This window comes from Diplotaxodon limnothrissa, linkage group LG12 (assembly GCF_057381915.1).
Source record: "Diplotaxodon limnothrissa isolate DT_005_m linkage group LG12, D_limnothrissa_male_GT1.1, whole genome shotgun sequence".
Taxonomy (NCBI): Eukaryota; Metazoa; Chordata; class Actinopteri; order Cichliformes; family Cichlidae; genus Diplotaxodon; species Diplotaxodon limnothrissa.
In genome coordinates, this window is record NC_140607.1 from 27944856 (window position 1) to 27962774 (window position 17919).

Genomic DNA, 17919 nt, shown 5'->3' on the forward strand with positions numbered 1-17919 from the left:
TATTTTTATTAATATTTTCATGCCTGAAGGTGAATAAAAATACTTAAGAAAAGTATCCTGGTTGTTGTCATAATTCATGTATGAAAGGGTTAACAGCTTCCTATCTAACATTCACACACAAGTATGGATGAGCAACTTGGGGATTGTGTGTTCTCCAAGGATATTTGGCATGCAGACTGGAGCGGTCAGGAATCAGACCAAAACCTTCCAATTAGTAGATGTCCTGCTCTATCTCCTGAGCTGCAGCCACCGCTTTAATGCTCTCTAGTTTGATACTTGTTAATTTCAGAATATCTAAGACAATTATTAACCACTACATAATACGTGTCCATGAAGCATACAATCACTACATAGAATTAAATATGTCACCCACAATTAAACTGAATATAATGGACTGGTATTTATATAGCACTTATTCTATTCTTGCAGACCACTCAAAGCACTTTGGACTAACATACATATTTAACAATTCATTCATTTATTGCATTGTTCTGTTCACTATTCTTCTTCACCTCCACAGCCAGTGTAGAATTGCAGATCACCATAAGATCCGTATTTTAGGCTAAATCGACAAAAATAGATATTAAAAAGAGTTAGTCATTTACCAGTTTATAAGATTTATAAGTGTACTAAAAGGGGCAGATAATACATCTTTTACCTTTGATGGTCTTGTTGAGCCCATGCTTGAGTGTCCAGAGCAGGGGTGCCCAATCCCGGTCCTCGAGCGCTACCGTCCTGCAGCTTTTAGATGCATCCTTGTTCCCACACACCCGAATCAAATGAATGGCTTGTTATCAGGCCTTTGCCAAACATGATGGCATGCTGAAGAGGTAATCAAACCATTTGATTCAGCTGTGTTGGATTAGGGATGCATCTAAAAGCTGCAGGATAGTAGCTCTCGAGGACTGGGATTGGGCAGCCCTGGTCCAGAGCTTTGGCTGATGGATGTGTGTACTGGTGGATGAAGACGCAAAATCAGTTGTGACCACATGGTGGCAGGACAACCACAGTCATGGGTCATCATTCAGAGTCAGAACCTGTCATTTATGAGGCAGATATAGTGATTACAGTTGTTTCACTGACATATAGAACTTGTAGCGCTTTGTTTTTAGGTGGCACTAAGAAGTATACTTTTTTCCTAAAATATAATGTTGTGTTACAGTGGATGAGAGTGTTTCATTTGTGCACCACTCTGAACATCAGTGCAAAGCAGTCAGTAGTACTTTGTAATTTTGTGAAAAAGTGAAAGAAAAAAAGCAGTTGGGAAAAAAACCGTTATGCTCTTAAAATACCATCCTCCATGCAGTGCACTGAGTATGTTTGCCTCGGAGCTGCCTGGTTACTCTTTCACAAAGGACTACGCACATGTAAGCAGGTTTTATAGGCCAACGTAGAATACTGTATGCATGAACTGTACTTGTTGTTTTCAGCACTAGTCCCAAGATAGAGCACTCTTCATCAGAAGCAGCAATGCAGCCTGAAGCATATCCGAATAGAAATTCATAGCATGCTTTGCACATTCTTGTATCCCTAACAATCAAAATAAAAAGTGGCTTGGAGCAAATTAATTATACAGAGGGGCATCTTCATAAAATTCAAGGTCATACTCTCTGCAAATATCCCAAGATCTGCATGAAATATCTCCAGACAACAAGGATAGAGATTTAGACTTTCAAATATCGTGTTGATTGTTATTGCAATGCTTCAAATGTGAATCTGCAACATTTTAAATTACTTAATTATTCATTATTTGAAGAGCACTATCACATTCGATATGCACAACCCCAATTTCAAAAGAGTTGGGATGCTGTGTAAAATGTAAATAAAAACATAATGCAATGATTTGCAAATCTCATAAACTCATATTTGATTCATAATGGAAAAAAACATGTCAGATATTTAAATTGAGAAAATATACAATTTTAAGAAGAAAATTAGATCATTTTGAATTTGATGGCCACAACACAGCTGGGGAAAAAAAGTCAGTCATGTTTACTTTTATGTAGCATCCCCTATTCTCATAAACATCTGGGAACTGAGTTGCTGGGGGTGAGGAATGTTGTTCCCTTCTTGTTGGATTCCAGCTGCTCAACAGTCCTGGGTATGCTTTGCCATATTTTTGATTCATTATGTACCAAGTGTTTTTATTTGGTGAAGGGTCTGACTGCAGTTGGGCCAGTTTAGCACTTAGACTCGTCCACTACGAAGCCATGCTGTTATGATAGGTGCAGTATGTGGTTTAGCATTGTTTTTGCTGAAATATGAGTCTGAAGGACACAGTAAATTCTCTTCAAAACATAATTTAAAATTTCAATCCATCTGACCACAAACCAGTTTTCCATATTGCCTCAGTTAATTTCCAATGACCTTTGGCCCAGAAATGATGGTACCATTTCTGGATCTTGTTCACACACAGCCTCCTCTTTGCATGATGAAGCTTTAACCTTTATTTGTGGATGGCACAAGGGAACTGTGTTCACAGACATTAACTTCTGGAAGTGCAGTGCAGTGATTGCCATGACAGACTCATGCCTGTTTGTAATGCTGTGTATCACAGGGATCCAATATTGATTTTAGCCTTGTTTCTTGTGCACAGAGATTTTTGAAGATTCCCAGAATAGTTCTTTCATTGAAGAACATTATTCTATAGCCAGACTCAACATTATAGAATAATATTCAAAGGGTGACTGGACTCTGGTGTAGGTATAGAATGAGGACCTCTGTCAGTCAGGAGGTGCTCATAGTAAAGCCACTATAAGTTGCTCCTTTCACTACTCACTGCACAGTGAAAGGAGCAACTTGAGGTGGTTCAGCTACCAGGAAGAGGCCCCAGGACAGAAGAAAGGGAGCTGGAGAGATTATGTCTGTCAGCTAAATTGGGAATGCTTCAGTGTCCACCTGGATCAGCTGGAGGAGGTGGCTAGTGTAAGGGAGGACTGGTGATCTGAACCTGGATCAACAGCAGAAAAATTCTGTACATAATATATTACATGTACAGTTTTTTAGATGCAGTATTTTGTAGGTTGGAGAACTTCTGCCCATCTTGACTTCTGAGAAGCTCTGCCTAAGATGCTCTTTCGATGTTAATGACCTGTTGCCAGTTAACCTAGTTAGCAGCAATGTCCTTTCAGCTGTTTCTTTTTAGAATCATTTACTTTTCCAGACTGTTGCTGCCCCATCCAAACTTTTTTGAGACATGATGCTACCATCAAATTCAAAATGAGCTAATATTTTTCATGAAATTTTTGTTTACATTTTTTTCTGTGCATAACAATGAGTTTGAAATTTGCAAGCTACTGCATTCTACGTTTACTTACATTTTACTCAGTGTCTCCAACTTTTTTTTGGAATTAAAATCTATTTCTGGTGTCTGGTTTTACAAAGTTTGGCCACATTATTTTAGTGATATTTTTTGATGCATTATTGAAAGGAGCTGAAGTGGATTCAGCATTAGTGGTAATATTACTGAAATTCTTACTAAGGACTCCAAAGAAATATGCAAACGTATAAGGCATGTTGAATTTATTTCCCCTGCACCCACACATGAAAATGCAAACAAATAAACACAAAGATAATATTACAATACAAACATAGCATACTGTATTCCCACACTTTTAATGTGAAACAGACACTCAGAATTACAGATGCAGTGAAAAAGGGCAAGTTTTCCCAAGAGCAAAGTCTGAAACATTTCCTCTAATTGATTTTGAATAAGGTTATTGTTCTGTGAGAAAAGTTGCAACACTGCTACTGCATAACAACAGCTAGTTTTGCAGAAGACACAGCCAAGAGGCTTAACTTTGTGAGGTACACTAAGAGACAAACGTGCCTGATTCGATGGACAAAGTATTGTTTTTATACCTTTCTTTTTTTTCCTGACAGCTACAGAGACGATATTATTATAGAGAAGCAGAGGAAGAAGGTAAAGGAAGCGTCCAGTCAGACATGCACAACATGCAGCTGTTGTGTGCATGCAGGACAATTATACTTATCATATCATTAATACAGAAAACAATGTCTGATTATTGAAGTGCTACATTTTTTAACCTTCAAAAGGCATTTTTTTAGAATAAAGTTGAACAGATTTTTTTTTCCTATACAAGAGCCTCCGATGCAAAATTAAAATTCAACATGAAAACCAGAGACAAAGAAAAAAACCCAACAACAACAATAAAATCAGTATTCACAGCATAACAATTCCAATTATTTCTTCTTCAATCGTACAATATGTGTAAAGTCACTATATACAAAAAATAATATAAATACAGCATCTGAAATAAATAGCATGGTAAATAACGATCACCCTTTCAATCAAGCAAAGCTACATCTCAGGGAGTGCACTGTGTACTGTCCCAGTTTAGACTGTAGTTGCCCCAGTTACACATAGAGGAGTGATGACACCCACTAGCCCAGCTGACAGTCAATAAATGCCAAAAAAACAAACAAATTGCACACACATGCTGCAAAGCTTTGTGTTAGCAGAGGTTATAACAATATTTAAACAGTAGAGGGAGATATATGCTCATTGGATGCTGCAATGGCTTTACTACATTACACTGACATGCTACTGTTTAGTCTAAATGACACGTCTGATCTTAAAAAAAAAGGAAATGAATGAGTAAAATTACAGTCTTAATTTTAAATAAAATTTTAATATTTTAAATTTGAATTTATATAAAACTTTGTGCTTGCAAATTTTCAATTTGGGAATGTGGGAGATTGACCTGCACTAGTGGAAGGCACTGAATAAATGTTTTAATTTTAATCATTCATATGTTCTTTAAAAAAAAGTCAACCAAATTAAGCAATCACAAATAAATATAGAATTAATTGCTTAACAAGGGAAAAATCTAAATTCATTAAAATATATCACATTTTGTGTTTCGTTTTCGTCTTTCTGCATTATATGTGAAGGTTTAAAGGCTTTTGACGCATTCAGCCCACTGAGGATGCATAATGGCTTAAGAAGTCACCCTGGCAAAAGCGGTGCATGCTAAGCAGAGGATCAGGGGTCAGAATGAAGGCAATTTAGACAGTTACATCCCAAGCTGAATTCATGCAAGTTTTATGCAGTGACCTTCATGACAGAAAGCATTTTAGGGGTCTTGCTCCACAGGACATGGCACGGAAAATGCACAGGCAAAAGAACACAGACAATAGTACAGAGACGTAAGCTCAAACACCTCTCTGTCACACTATCTGTATATGCTACATCTCTGTTACATCCATTAACTCCTCTCTCTCACCCTGTCCTGCACTCTCAGGCTGCCTCAGGAAGTGTGATGCCATGTGCACCAGACTATGACATGCAATTTCCTCAAAACCTTCATACAATGCAACCTCTCTTTCCCCTCGAAGACGAGCTGTCTTACAACCTTACAGGTGCATTTCTCATTCTTATATTCCCCTTTCTCTTGTAAAGCTCTCAAACATGTTCAACTGACCGCATGCATCGATATCTGTCTCCTTAGACCAAATCTCATTCTATTTCCAAGTTGCTCTGAAAATTCTTCTTCCAACTTTCTCTTGATTGATGAGATCACGTGGGCGTTTTGCCCTTTTGGGGGTCCAGGTTCAGCAGGCTCCCACAGGCCACAAACAGCTCTAACTCAGGCAGGAAGCCTGGGCTCTATCTTCAGGGAGAGATCGTAAAGTGTATCCTCATCCATGATCAGAGTCTTATCCAGAAGGTATTGGGTCACCTGGTTATAATCGAATATGGATGACAGGCATGATGATTAAAATATCTTTACGGCTACAGCTTCAATTATTTATTTTCAATTAAAGATTGATGTGATTTTGACTATAAGATGATCTCACAGGAAATACACCAATAGGATTTTGCAAATAAGCTATTCATTAAAGTAATCTGTTTTCTGGTTGGTCCAACTAATACCTGTTTGAAAGATGAGTACATTAGAGCAAAAACAGGAGACTGGGCAATTTGGGATGGTTTCTATTGTTCCATGCATTCTTTAAAAAAAAAGACTACCCATATATCAAAGGGATTTTCAGTAATCCTCTCAGAACAAGAGCCACGACAAGCACATCCAAGAATAATCTGTGCAGTCAAACCAAGCAAAACGAATTCCTTAAAACCACTCTCAAACCTCACTTCTTCAGACTAGTTTTCTTTTATTATTTTAGAAGCTTTTTGACAGTTTAAATGTTATCCTGCCCTTTGATTATATTGTTTAAGTAATAATAATTGCATGTCGTCTAAATGAAATAATGCCTTGTGATGTTTTTGATCTTTAGATAAAGAAAGGTAGTACAGATAAAAATTAAAAATAAAAGTACCTTGGGCTGATGCTCTATTCTGTACGGCGTCTGCTGGAACTGTCGGATCTCTCTGATGATGTGAGATATCTGAATAAAATATGGAATTTATCTTAATACTGACTTAACAGCGTGCACCTCAAGATGATCTGCTTCCAGTGCATTTATTTACACACGCTTACCATCCTCATTTTGGAGAAGTTAACAAGACCCTCCTCTGTAAAATTTGGTGTTCCCTCTTCTATAAAGGCCAAGTCTGTTAGATACATTCCCAAATATGGCACACAAGGAGGGTTGCAACTGGAATGAGAGAGTTAAAGAATAGCATACAAATCAACTTGCTTCCAAGTCCATAAAAACTCATTTTTTGATACGTCCGTCCGTCTATTCTCTCCTGCTTATCCCTGTCAGGGTTGTCGGAGTGTATCCCAGCTATCATACAGCAAGAGGCAGGGTACAGGTCGCCAGTGTGATGCAGGGCTAACACCGAGAGACAGGCAACCATTCCCTCCCACATTCACACCTATGGGAAATTTGAAATCACCATATAATCTAACCCACTAAAGAATAAAGCCGAAGCCACTGAAAGGCCTCGGCCAGATGACGGATTCAAACCCAGGGCCTTCTTGCTGTGAGCCAACAGTGCTAACCACTGCACCATTGTGCTGCGCTTTTTCTTACATATGATGGTATTTTAAAAACAAATGCAAAGTCTCACTTTTTCAGCGTCTCCCTCAGATTTTTAAATCGTCCTTCTGAGGACACAATCTTCTGCAGTTTGTCCATCAGGGCTTTAGTCTGGAAAAGATCACAAACAGGCATTTATAATGATCTAAAATGGCAAGATTTGAAACTTTCTCCAGCCATGAATAGCATTGCAGGCAGCCTGTCTGCTGAATGTTATCAGGATTAAGTAAAGAGCAGACAATAAACCTTACCGCTATTAACATTAAGTGCGATTAAGCACTCGTCTCTTCTCTGAAACCCTCTAATGGTACAGTATCAGTGCCAATGAAAGAATTCCCATTTGTAAACATTTTGGACAAAAGATGTTTTTTTTCTAGTGCTTCACGATGAGATTAAGTGTTTATACACTTTAGATCTTTAAACAAGTATTTCAGGTTTTGCATACAGAGAGGGTTGCTCAGGATTTACCCCACCTGTTTGCTGACTTTAGCCCAGGTCTTCTTCAAACGGTAGATAGCACTTCGATTGAGTGCGGATGTGATTTCCAATACTCCGTTGTAGTTGTTCAAACAGCGACATATGTCTGCCACAGCAACCCACTTCTCAATGGAGTTGGCCCTTGAGCCCACATCAGTATGGGTCATAATCTGCGATGCCACCAGGTTACTCATCTTCAAAAGAAAAAGAATAGAGTAGTATGGTATTAATGAAGAGCTATAGGTACTGAATCTTTACAGAAGAGTCTGGAAAAAAATGGTGCTTAAACACATTGGAAGAAGTTACATCATTGAAGTGCTGACTCGTTTTCATGATGTAAGGTGTCCTTTCTGTCTTATCGACCTTCATCCATCCCTGGCCCAGGAACTCTCTTCGAGAGGGAAGACAGAGATATACCCAAATGAGATCACACACACTCAAGTATAGCAGAGTATAAGTTTCATTTTCTAATGCCTCTGAAATCAGATGGTAAGCAAGTGCAAATCTATTCTCTGATGTTTGGAGTTCTAAAGTTGAAATAAAATACCATTAGTTTTCATTTATGTCCTTCTAAAAGCATGCCCAGTGCCCATAAAGGGGATTTATGTCTCTTTGACCTGATGCAGATCACATATGAGAGGACTGACTGGGTTTCATGAGAGGACTGACTCATAAGGGATGCTCCTGAAGACGATGTGATCCAGCAGAGTGATCTGTTCAGCCAGCTCCATCGCTGAGAGAGATTCAAAACACTCTGCCTTCGGGCAGTCCGCCTACACACACACACACATTCAGAGACAAAGACATAAAAACAAATGACCCCAAACAGAAGTGAGATAGTGAGATATAAATATCTAATAAAGAGACAGGCTGTGATAAATATGGTTTATGACATTTGACAGTCCCTGGGTAGCATCACTGTCAGCACAGAGTCTATTTACCCCTTCTGCCCAGAGCTTAGAACACTGTGAATGACAGACGCTTTTCACAATTTACAAACCCAATACGTCTATTTGTTTGTGATTTCCAGAGATAACCGATCCAATCTAGGAAATTGTCAGTGCTTGTGATTTTTTTTGTCATCATGTGCAACAGGTGGTGATAACTGTGAAAGTATTTCGCAGAAATTTGTAATACTTTGTAACTACATGAACAAAGCCATAAAATTAGGTATTGCAAAACAAGACATTTAAGCTATGTAGAAAATTACTTTTTCTCTTTTTATACTGGAGATAGAGTAGATAGATTAAAGCTTGCTAAATAAGCTCCTCCCTTATTGGGTTGCCAGAGCAGGTAGCTCCACATCCAGCATCCACATCAAATATGTGGATGCTGGATGTCCTTTCTGACACAACCCCAAAATGACTGGTGTCTCCTCCTGGTCTTGAATAAGGACCTTTTGCATCTTAGGCAAATTTATAACTCGCTATATTATAGAGTCACTACTAAAGCTAACTGAATAAAATACCTTGAGATTTCAAAATAAATCTTTTTTTTATCTTATAGTGGGCATTCGTCAAGATGCCCACTGTAGATCCACTGCCTAAAACAATCTGATTTAGCTTTCTTCACCCTCCCCTTAAATCACCTTTCTTCTGAATGCAATGAGAAAGTTTGAACAGCATGTGGGTAGTGCTGTGCCTACAGCCAGAGCTGTTTGCCTGGGATAAACATATCGATGAGATCTCCGCTCCTCACTTTGATATAGATCCAAGAACAGATACTGAGGGTTTAGGGCAGCTGAATTTTGAACTTTGGCTCAAAGGAATTGTTAATATCAGTACCCAGGATGAAAAAGTTTGTATATATGACAGAAAATAGGGAAAAGCTTCATTTTCTCACCATCTGTAAGATGTCTTCTATTCTCAGTTGGGCATCTTCCTGATCATCTTGAGAAAGCGCACTATCAGACAGAATAGAGGAGAACAGTAAAAGTATTAGAACAAGAGAGTATTAAAAATTAAAAACAACACTATTTGATGACATATTTTTGTCATTCAAAGGTGCCAAAGTGCTTCGTGTACATGCTGCTTGTTTGTACGAGAGCATGTTTTTGTATGTATTTGAGTTTCAGCTGTACTTTAGTATGTTCGCAGTAGCTTTCCTCTCCTGAGGCAGAAGGTCTGGATCTCTAAGCACCTCCTCCAGGAGACAGATCACTGACATCTTAAGGTCCCCATTCATCTCAAAGTCCTAAGCACAAACAAATACATGTTTACATTATACAGACTTTGGTAGTAATGGTAACAGTAACACAAGCCTGATTTTGATTCAAACTAAAATCTTAACCAGAGAAGTGAAGATAAAGTGAAGTGAAGTAAACAAACAAACAACACAACTGGATTAAATGGAAAGTCTAAGTGGGAAAAATGTCCTCTATCATGGTATATTTCATTTTAGTTGGTGATATAATACAGAGTACTTTTCTGTTATTAGTAATATACAAAGCAGTTTGTCACATCCTCCGTCAGAATAGCTCTGATCATTGGGACCTCTGTCCTGTGGCACCAAGATGCTTTTGTTCTCGTTCTTGTGGTTTTAGGCTCTTTGTATTGGTCTCGTTTCAGTGAATCCTTCAAAATGCTTGACCAGACTGGGATGAGAAGAATTTATAGGCTGGGTCTTTAGGCTCTTTACTGTGTTTCTTGTGGAGGATTTAGGTCAGTTTGCCAGTTAACCATTTATAGCCAATTATATTTCATTCTTCTAAATACTGCTGCTTTTTTGATACCTGGTTTTTAGCACTAGATACATTTGCTTTTTTACTCAGATTTTTAATTTAGATTTTTTTAACCAACCTATTTTGCAGAAGTATTCCCAGAGGCACAAGTACCCATAGTTAAGAACTTGCATAATAAGACAATTACATTTCATGAAGTCTGTTGTTCAGCTGATGTGTAAGGTACTTTAAAATACCAAAGAAACAGCTACCACTGCACAGCTGATTAAATAGATGATTATTAATCTCAGTAGATATATTGTTAACAAACTGAGGAATATTATTCACATATTATAATTTCACATACTACCTGAACTACAGGTGATTCTACTCTTGTAATTAATATTGCCTCAAGTCTCCACACAATAAAAGCATCACCTGATCAATCATCAGTCATGGCGGCATGATACTTCTTCCAAATCCCCGTTCCTCTTTCATTTCTTACAGTCTTTTCACTTTCCTCTCCTCCAATTTTCTGCTTTACTCCTACCTCAATTTAACTCCTGTTTAAAGGTCAGTTTTAACAAGCTCTTTCTGTTCTCTGGCCTCTAAAAAATAAGTGGGTGTCTGTATGTGTGTATGTCATTGTGCGGGCCTGTGTGTTAATAAGTTGACTAAAGCTGGACTGTCATCACAGCATTTTGTTTTATCGAAGAAAAATACATAAAACATATTGATGCAGTTAGAGTGTAAAGATCTCTGCAGGGAGGCAGGCAATTACCTTGATGTTCAATTCATTAGAGGCTGGCTGTTTAGCACAAGAGTAGGCAGGCTGAGCCAGCTGACCAGTTAAAACAATATTTGGTGTGTGTTTGTGCACAGTTTGCTGTTTACGCGATCAACTGGGAGCAGTGGAGCAGAGCGAGAACGCATCAATCACCTGTTTTAATGAGACCGCAGACTTGATCACCCCAGCAAAACACTGGACCCACACACACACACACCCACACACACAACATGCACAGAGAGTGGTGGGTACAGACAGACCTGTGAATGTTTGGAGACCCAGTGGCGCAGAACATTGAGAACTCTATTAGTTGCAGCTCGGCGAATGATGAACTCTTTATCACAGGTTCTTTCAGAGTTAGTAAACACTGGATGGAAAATCAAAAACAAACAAAAAGCAGGCATTTCAAAGTTTTGAATATTAAAGCATCACATGAGCTATTTTTTAAAGGTTCATGATTATGGAAACTGAGTTATGGATTATCCACTGACCCTGTCCCCCAAGAGATGTTACTGCTTTAACAATATTAAACCTATATATAACTAAAAAAAAGAAACAAAATTAACCGTATAACGTTTTTATTTTATGCCCACCACGGGGTTATTATACTTCTGGTTTTTATTTTTGAGTTATTATTCACTTTTACATTGTTTTTTCTTTATATTTCCTTTTTGATTTTTCTGGTAGCTTTTGCAATCAGAATTATGATCTGGATGAATTGTTTAATCATTTTTACTCTGTGTGTGTGTGTGTGTGTGTGTGTGTGTGTGTGTGTACCTGGCGGTGCACCGTGTCCTGCTGCTGCTGTGGCAATAGCGAAGGCTGAAGCTGGAGAGACTGAGCAGCGTGAGTTCTCCCCTGGCTGGACTGCAGGTGCACAAGCACATAATTATCATCAAAGGCAACAACAGCGTGAACATAAACGCTAACTTTCCTTTCAATCTAACATAATGAAATATGATTCCAATGTCTATTGACTGAAATGATTTTTCTTTTATGTCTTATTGCTTTACCTGAATATAATCACTGTTTCCTTTATAAAGTAAAATTATTCTTTTCATAATTTTTTTTTTAAATTTTCCTGGAAAAACCTTGTTTGTATAGGGCAAAAAAAGTATTCATGTAAAACATTCAAAAAATACTCTGTAAATAGAAGATTATTTGTTATTAGGGAGTATACCAAATTTGATGGCTCTGAAATGGCCATGGACATTTGTGAGGCCTACATACTGTCACATGTTCTTAACATCAGCTATCAACACTTGAATTTATTATATGGTTTGTGACTTTTGAATGGATAAAATAAACAAAAATAAAGACGAAATAAAGATGCAATAAAAATATCAAATGTTCTGCTTGCAGCATAGACTTTCTTCAGTGTTATTCTGCCTGTCAATGAACTTGATCCACTGCAAGAAAAACCATGCTGACAAAGCTAAACACAAATACTTTAACAAACACATGTATGTTGCTGTGTGATGTATGGGTTTTGTATTTTAGTATGATGTTAGTCTATAGGGTCAAGGATATCTGCCTAACTCTGTGGCTCTGTAAAGTAGCCTGCACACATAGGCGGCCTCTTACCAGGCTGTCTGTAGCGAAGGTGTCGAGGTGTGGAAGGAGAGCGGCACGGCGACATATCTCCTGCTTCACTGGTCTGTGGAGACTCTGGGATGATTTTCTCTAGTGACGCTGACTCCAGTACAGCTAGAAAGAAGGAAAAGCAAAGTTGAAGATTGCTGGTGGTGACCATGATGCTAATGGTTTTTTTACTGGACAAGAGGCCCATTATAACTAAATTAACAGAAATTACTCAGTATAGAGGTCATGCCTGGCATTACTGTTAGTTTGGTGAAACTGTTATAGTACTATGTGTTATGTGTGTGCGTGCATATATATATATATATATATATATATATATATATATATATATAAACACCCAGCACGCCCCTGCGGGCGGTTTATCCTTCAAGCTCGGGTCCTCTACCAGAGGCCTGGGAGCTTGAGGGTCCTGCGCAGTATCTTAGCTGTTCCCAGGACTGCGCTCTTCTGGACAGAGATCTCCGATGTTGTTCCCGGGATCTGCTGGAGCCACTCGCCTAGCTTGGGAGTCACCGCACCTAGTGCTCCGATTACCACGGGGACCACCGTTACCTTCACCCTCCACATCCTCTCGAGCTCTTCTCTGAGCCCTTGGTATTTCTCCAGCTTCTCGTGTTCCTTCTTCCTGATATTGCTGTCATTCGGAACCGCTACATCGATCACTACGGCCGTCTTCTTCTGTTTGTCTACCACCACTATGTCCGGTTGGTTAGCCACCACCATTTTGTCCGTCTGTATCTGGAAGTCCCACAGGATCTTAGCTCGGTCATTCTCCACCACCCTTGGGGGCATCTCTCATTTTGACCTCGGGACTTCCAGGTTATACTCGGCACAGATGTTCCTGTACACTATGCCGGCCACTTGGTTATGGCGTTCCATGTATGCCTTGCCTGCTAGCATCTTGCACCCTGCTGTTATGTGCTGGATTGTCTCTGGGGCATCTTTACACAGCCTGCACCTGGGGTCTTGCCTGGTGTGATAGACCCCAGCCTCTATGGATCTTGTGCTCAGAGCTTGTTCTTGTGCTGCCATGATTAGTGCCTCTGTGCTGTCTTTCAGTCCAGCTTTGTCCAGCCACTGGTAGGATTTCTGGATATCAGCCACCTCCTCTATCTGCCGGTGGTACATACCGTGCAGGGGCCTGTCCTTCCATGATGGTTCCTCGTCTCCCTCCTCTTTCTTGGGTTTCTGCTGCCTGAGGTATTCACTGAGCACTCGGTCAGTTGGGGCCATCTTCCTAATGTATTCTTGGATGTTCGTTGTCTCATCCTGGACTGTGGTGCTGACACTCACCAGTCCCCGGCCCCCTTCCTTCCGCTTAGCGTACAGCCTCAGGGTGCTGGATTTGGGGTGAAACCCTCCATGCATGGTAAGGAGCTTTCTTGTCTTTATGTCAGTGGCTTCTATCTCCTCCTTTGGCCAGCCTATTACCCCAGCAGGGTACCTGATCACGGGCAGGGCGTACGTGTTGATATATATATATATATATATATATATACACACACACACACAGATAGATAGATAGATAGATAGATAGATAGATAGATAGATAGATAGATAGATAGATAGATAGATAGATAGATAGATAGATAGATAGATAGATAGATAGATAGATAGATAGATAGATAGATAGATAGATAGATAGATAGATAGATAGATAGATAGATAGATTTAAAACAGTAAGATTTTTCACATAATCACTTTTAACTTGTGCTCAGAATGTCACACTGGTAATTTACCAGCATGCATATGCACACACATTAAGGAGACAAGCCAAGAGAAAGATCAACAGACATATACGTGGATGCACATTAGCTGCAGGTACACATAAGCACAGAATGTACTGACTGATTAAGAGCCCAAGAAGCTGAGACAGTATAGAGAAGAGGTGAAGTGGCTCTGTGGTACCAATGCTAATGGGTCTTTGTCTCCTTGTAAGCGGTTAGAAGCACATGAACCTCTCATGCACATACACACACACACACACACACACACACACACACACACACACACACACACACACACACACACTCCATACACATGTGCAAATATTGATGAGTGTCAAATTGAAACCGTGTTGCCTGAGATGCCCTGACGCTATACCTCTCCAGCCTGAGAGAGCTGTTTAACACTACCATTAGAAGATCTGACCGTGTGTGGTGGGAAGGCGGCTTAGCTGACTTTGGCACACAAATGCCAGGAGATAATGATGTCCCACCAGGCACTTGTTCTGCTCTTACAGGGAAACACTTCACTCTGTCATTTGATTAGTAACCTTCAGTGCTTCATAAACCCTTTAGTACACCAACAACTCTTTAAATGTATAAGTTTAGTGGCAATACATACACCGATAATATACCTAAACAACAAACATAGTCCAGCACATAGTCTCTAACAGCATGTGGCCTGATGCTATTTGATATAAAGAAGCAGAAAAGGTTACCGGACATGCTTTTTGACCTGCAGGCAAAATTTAAAAAATCTACTGTTAATTTTAACCTGTGAAAGGTTTTTCTGACCCCCGGTGGTTTAATATCTTTCCTTGCTGAACTTCAGGTAATGCGAGTGCACTGCAACATCACTTATCACTCATTACTACTGTTACAAATGCAGCAAAGCACACTTCAGACCCCATATGCTTAACCTCATGTCAATGTTAGTAGCAGCAGAAAGCTTTCAGCCTAATTTAAGTATTTTTGCGGTCTGACCTAATAACCTAAAGCTAACAAACAGGAGAAACATTCATATATTTATGTGCCTATTTGATTATTTACATAATCTGTATTATTTTTCAAGTACTAAAAGTTGACAATGATTATTTCCCTGTTTTTCTTATAATACAGTAATGAAAACCATAGAATAACAGATACATTTCAACAATATTCAGTCCTAATGTTCTGAAAAGTGTAATAGGGGAAACTATGAAATACCTCTGCGTATACTCCGTCGCAGTTTTCCACAGAAGGGGTCAATTCTGGGGACATCCTCTCCCTCTGCAGTTGAGCAGGGACTCTGGTCAGGCGAGGAGGGAATAGGAGGAACTTGGTCTTGTGTTGGCTTAGAATTGTTCGGTGGAGGAGAGGTGGAAGAGGGAGGGGGGGGAGGAGAGGAAGTAGTTGGGGTTGGGGTCTGAGGTGTTGGTGTCTGGGCAGATGTGGGGCTACTGCCAGCAGACTGGGAAGTGTTGTTGTTGACACTGTAATTGGACAGAGGACTGGTCAGATCAAGGCCCCCGACTCTGGCCGTGATAGGGGAGTGGAGGGACAGCTTTCGAGTTCGGACGGGGGAGGTGGTCCGGGATGGGATGGACAGAGGAGGTGGAGAGGAGAACTTGCGGCAGAGACGAGGAGATTTGTCATTCACGTGGTCCACGCCTCTGTTATTTTGATTGGTGGCAAAAAACAGCTCCAAAGACCTAAAAAGGAACATAAGTATTAGCAAAATAATGGAATTGTTAAAAACAAACAAAAAGAAAATCAATGAAGAAGTATTTAAAAAAAAAAGACAAAAGAAAAAGGAATCTGGAGATGCATCAGCTCAAAACAAAATTGCTGGTCTTTGTAAAACTTTCATTACCAAAGGGTTTTGTTAGTTTTGTTGTTTTGTTTTCCTGTATTGGAGATAAGTGTTGATTTAGAGGCAGAATCCAATATCCCTGTGTGTTTTCATAAGTCAAAAAGGAGAAAAGTGTGGCTCGGGAAAGAATCTGAAATTTTACAGTGCACTGGGTAAGCCTGAGGTACAGAGTACTAAATGTAGGACATTCAGCTACTGCGGTTATCCAGAGTGAATTAGAACGAGTGGGCACATACAGTACAGTAAGAAATGATTAAAACAGTGACACAATTTTCACTGTGATACAGTCATCTCTTCTACGCTGAGAAATAACTAGAAATAAAACAACATCTTTGAGGTTACCCTGGTGACCGTCAGCTTTAATAGTCAGATATTTATACACATATTAAATTAACAGTGTGGGAATCGCATACCTTTGCATGCATGACTTCCTACTTTCAAATAACGGCGGAGGCTAGACGAGTTAAGCTAACTCAGTGCTGCTCTAATTAAGCTGAACCCAGAGAGACTCGTCATCAAACTGTGGAGTCCTCCTTAGCACTATGAAACTTTATGGTATTTATCTAGTGGCTGCTTTCTTTTTATGAGCTGGAACTGCTTGGGTTTAGTCTCATTTGTGCCATCATTGATGGTTTAAATGAAGAAGGTATATTAAAATCAGTGACCACAGTTGGAGATTAGCTGTTGAACAAAATTTAAAAGCTTTCATTTATAGAGCCAGCTTAAAGTGTCGTGGCAGTGGTTTAGGGAACTACTTGCCGTACTTGATTAGTACACCAAAGGTAAGGTGACTGACTTGTGCATTTGAAACATTTAGTATCTGCATTATCTATAGTTGTTGTGATGATTGTTCATGTCCCCTGTCCTAAAACTGCTAGATCATACTGGGCTACAACTATAATGTGAATATATAACATGTCAACAAACTGGAAAGACTAGGATTTTAGTACTTGTGTGCTTTACATGGCAAAATCACAATCAACAAAAATGTGTTCAGCAGAAAAAAAACCAAAAATCATCTTTTATTGCAGATTTGCAACATTTGAAATGCTTTGTTTAGCAGGCAATGAAAGCGTGTAAAAGCTTTAATCAACAAGCATTTGGATTATCAATCTTATGATGACATTTACCCTTCAAACAGACTTGTGTGTACAGAGCTACATCGAGAAAGAAGTAATCATGCGTAGATAAACACGCTCACAGTCATCATTTATTCACACAAATCTGTTATTCAGCAGGAAACAAGGGAAGAAATTGCAATCCAGATAGAAAGAGGAGGGAGAGAAATGATAGCAGCATAAGGGAAGAAAAGATACAGGAAACGCAGAGACGACCAATACCAAAGTACTTTGAAGCAGGGAATAGAAAAAGAGGACGCAAGCGGCAGAAGATGAGGGACTGGAGGAGAATAGTAAAAGGGATAAATGTGGTTAAGATAGATAGAAAAGCCTGAAGGACGCGATACTTCTGTGATAAAACATGCCACAGATCAGCTAAAGATTTAAGAAAATTATTTCATAATTTCTCCCATTCCCATCTTTATATTGTTGATTTAAAACTGGTGGAATCACAATACCTGTGAGTTTTCATATAAAGAGCTGTTCTGGCAAAGTAGAGAGGAAAGTCATGCATCAGTTAAGTATCATAGCAGAAGAAAAGAAGAACAAGCAGGAAAGTAGGACAGAGATAGCAAGAAGGGAGGCAGAAAGAAGAGCGTTGGTTACTTGGACTGATCCATGGCAATCTTCTTGATCTTCAGACTGTAGTCAGAACAAATGGGTGAGATGGACAGACGGTCAAATGAGTGGTACTGCATCCTGTAGCTGGAGGGGATATGGAGAGACAAGGGACA

At 39.4% G+C, this 17919-nt stretch overlaps 1 protein-coding gene across 1 annotated transcript in view; it reads right to left on the bottom strand.

The window, feature by feature from the left end:
• Nucleotides 1–4886: 4886 nt before the first annotated feature.
• LOC146621480 (ras-specific guanine nucleotide-releasing factor 2) overlaps nt 4887–17919 on the bottom strand; it is a 43979-nt gene continuing 30946 nt past the window's right edge. Inside the window, exons 16-29 of the mRNA XM_085368485.1 lie at nt 17792–17890; nt 15422–15906; nt 12474–12596; nt 11667–11756; nt 11150–11256; nt 9524–9636; nt 9286–9346; nt 8113–8216; nt 7750–7834; nt 7440–7637; nt 6998–7077; nt 6462–6579; nt 6301–6369; nt 4887–5702 (exon numbers count right to left, since the gene is read on the bottom strand). Coding sequence (XP_085224611.1) covers nt 5610–5702; nt 6301–6369; nt 6462–6579; nt 6998–7077; nt 7440–7637; nt 7750–7834; nt 8113–8216; nt 9286–9346; nt 9524–9636; nt 11150–11256; nt 11667–11756; nt 12474–12596; nt 15422–15906; nt 17792–17890 — 1825 coding nt within the window. The 3' untranslated portion in view covers nt 4887–5609. The remainder of the gene's footprint in view (nt 5703–6300; nt 6370–6461; nt 6580–6997; nt 7078–7439; nt 7638–7749; nt 7835–8112; nt 8217–9285; nt 9347–9523; nt 9637–11149; nt 11257–11666; nt 11757–12473; nt 12597–15421; nt 15907–17791; nt 17891–17919) is intronic.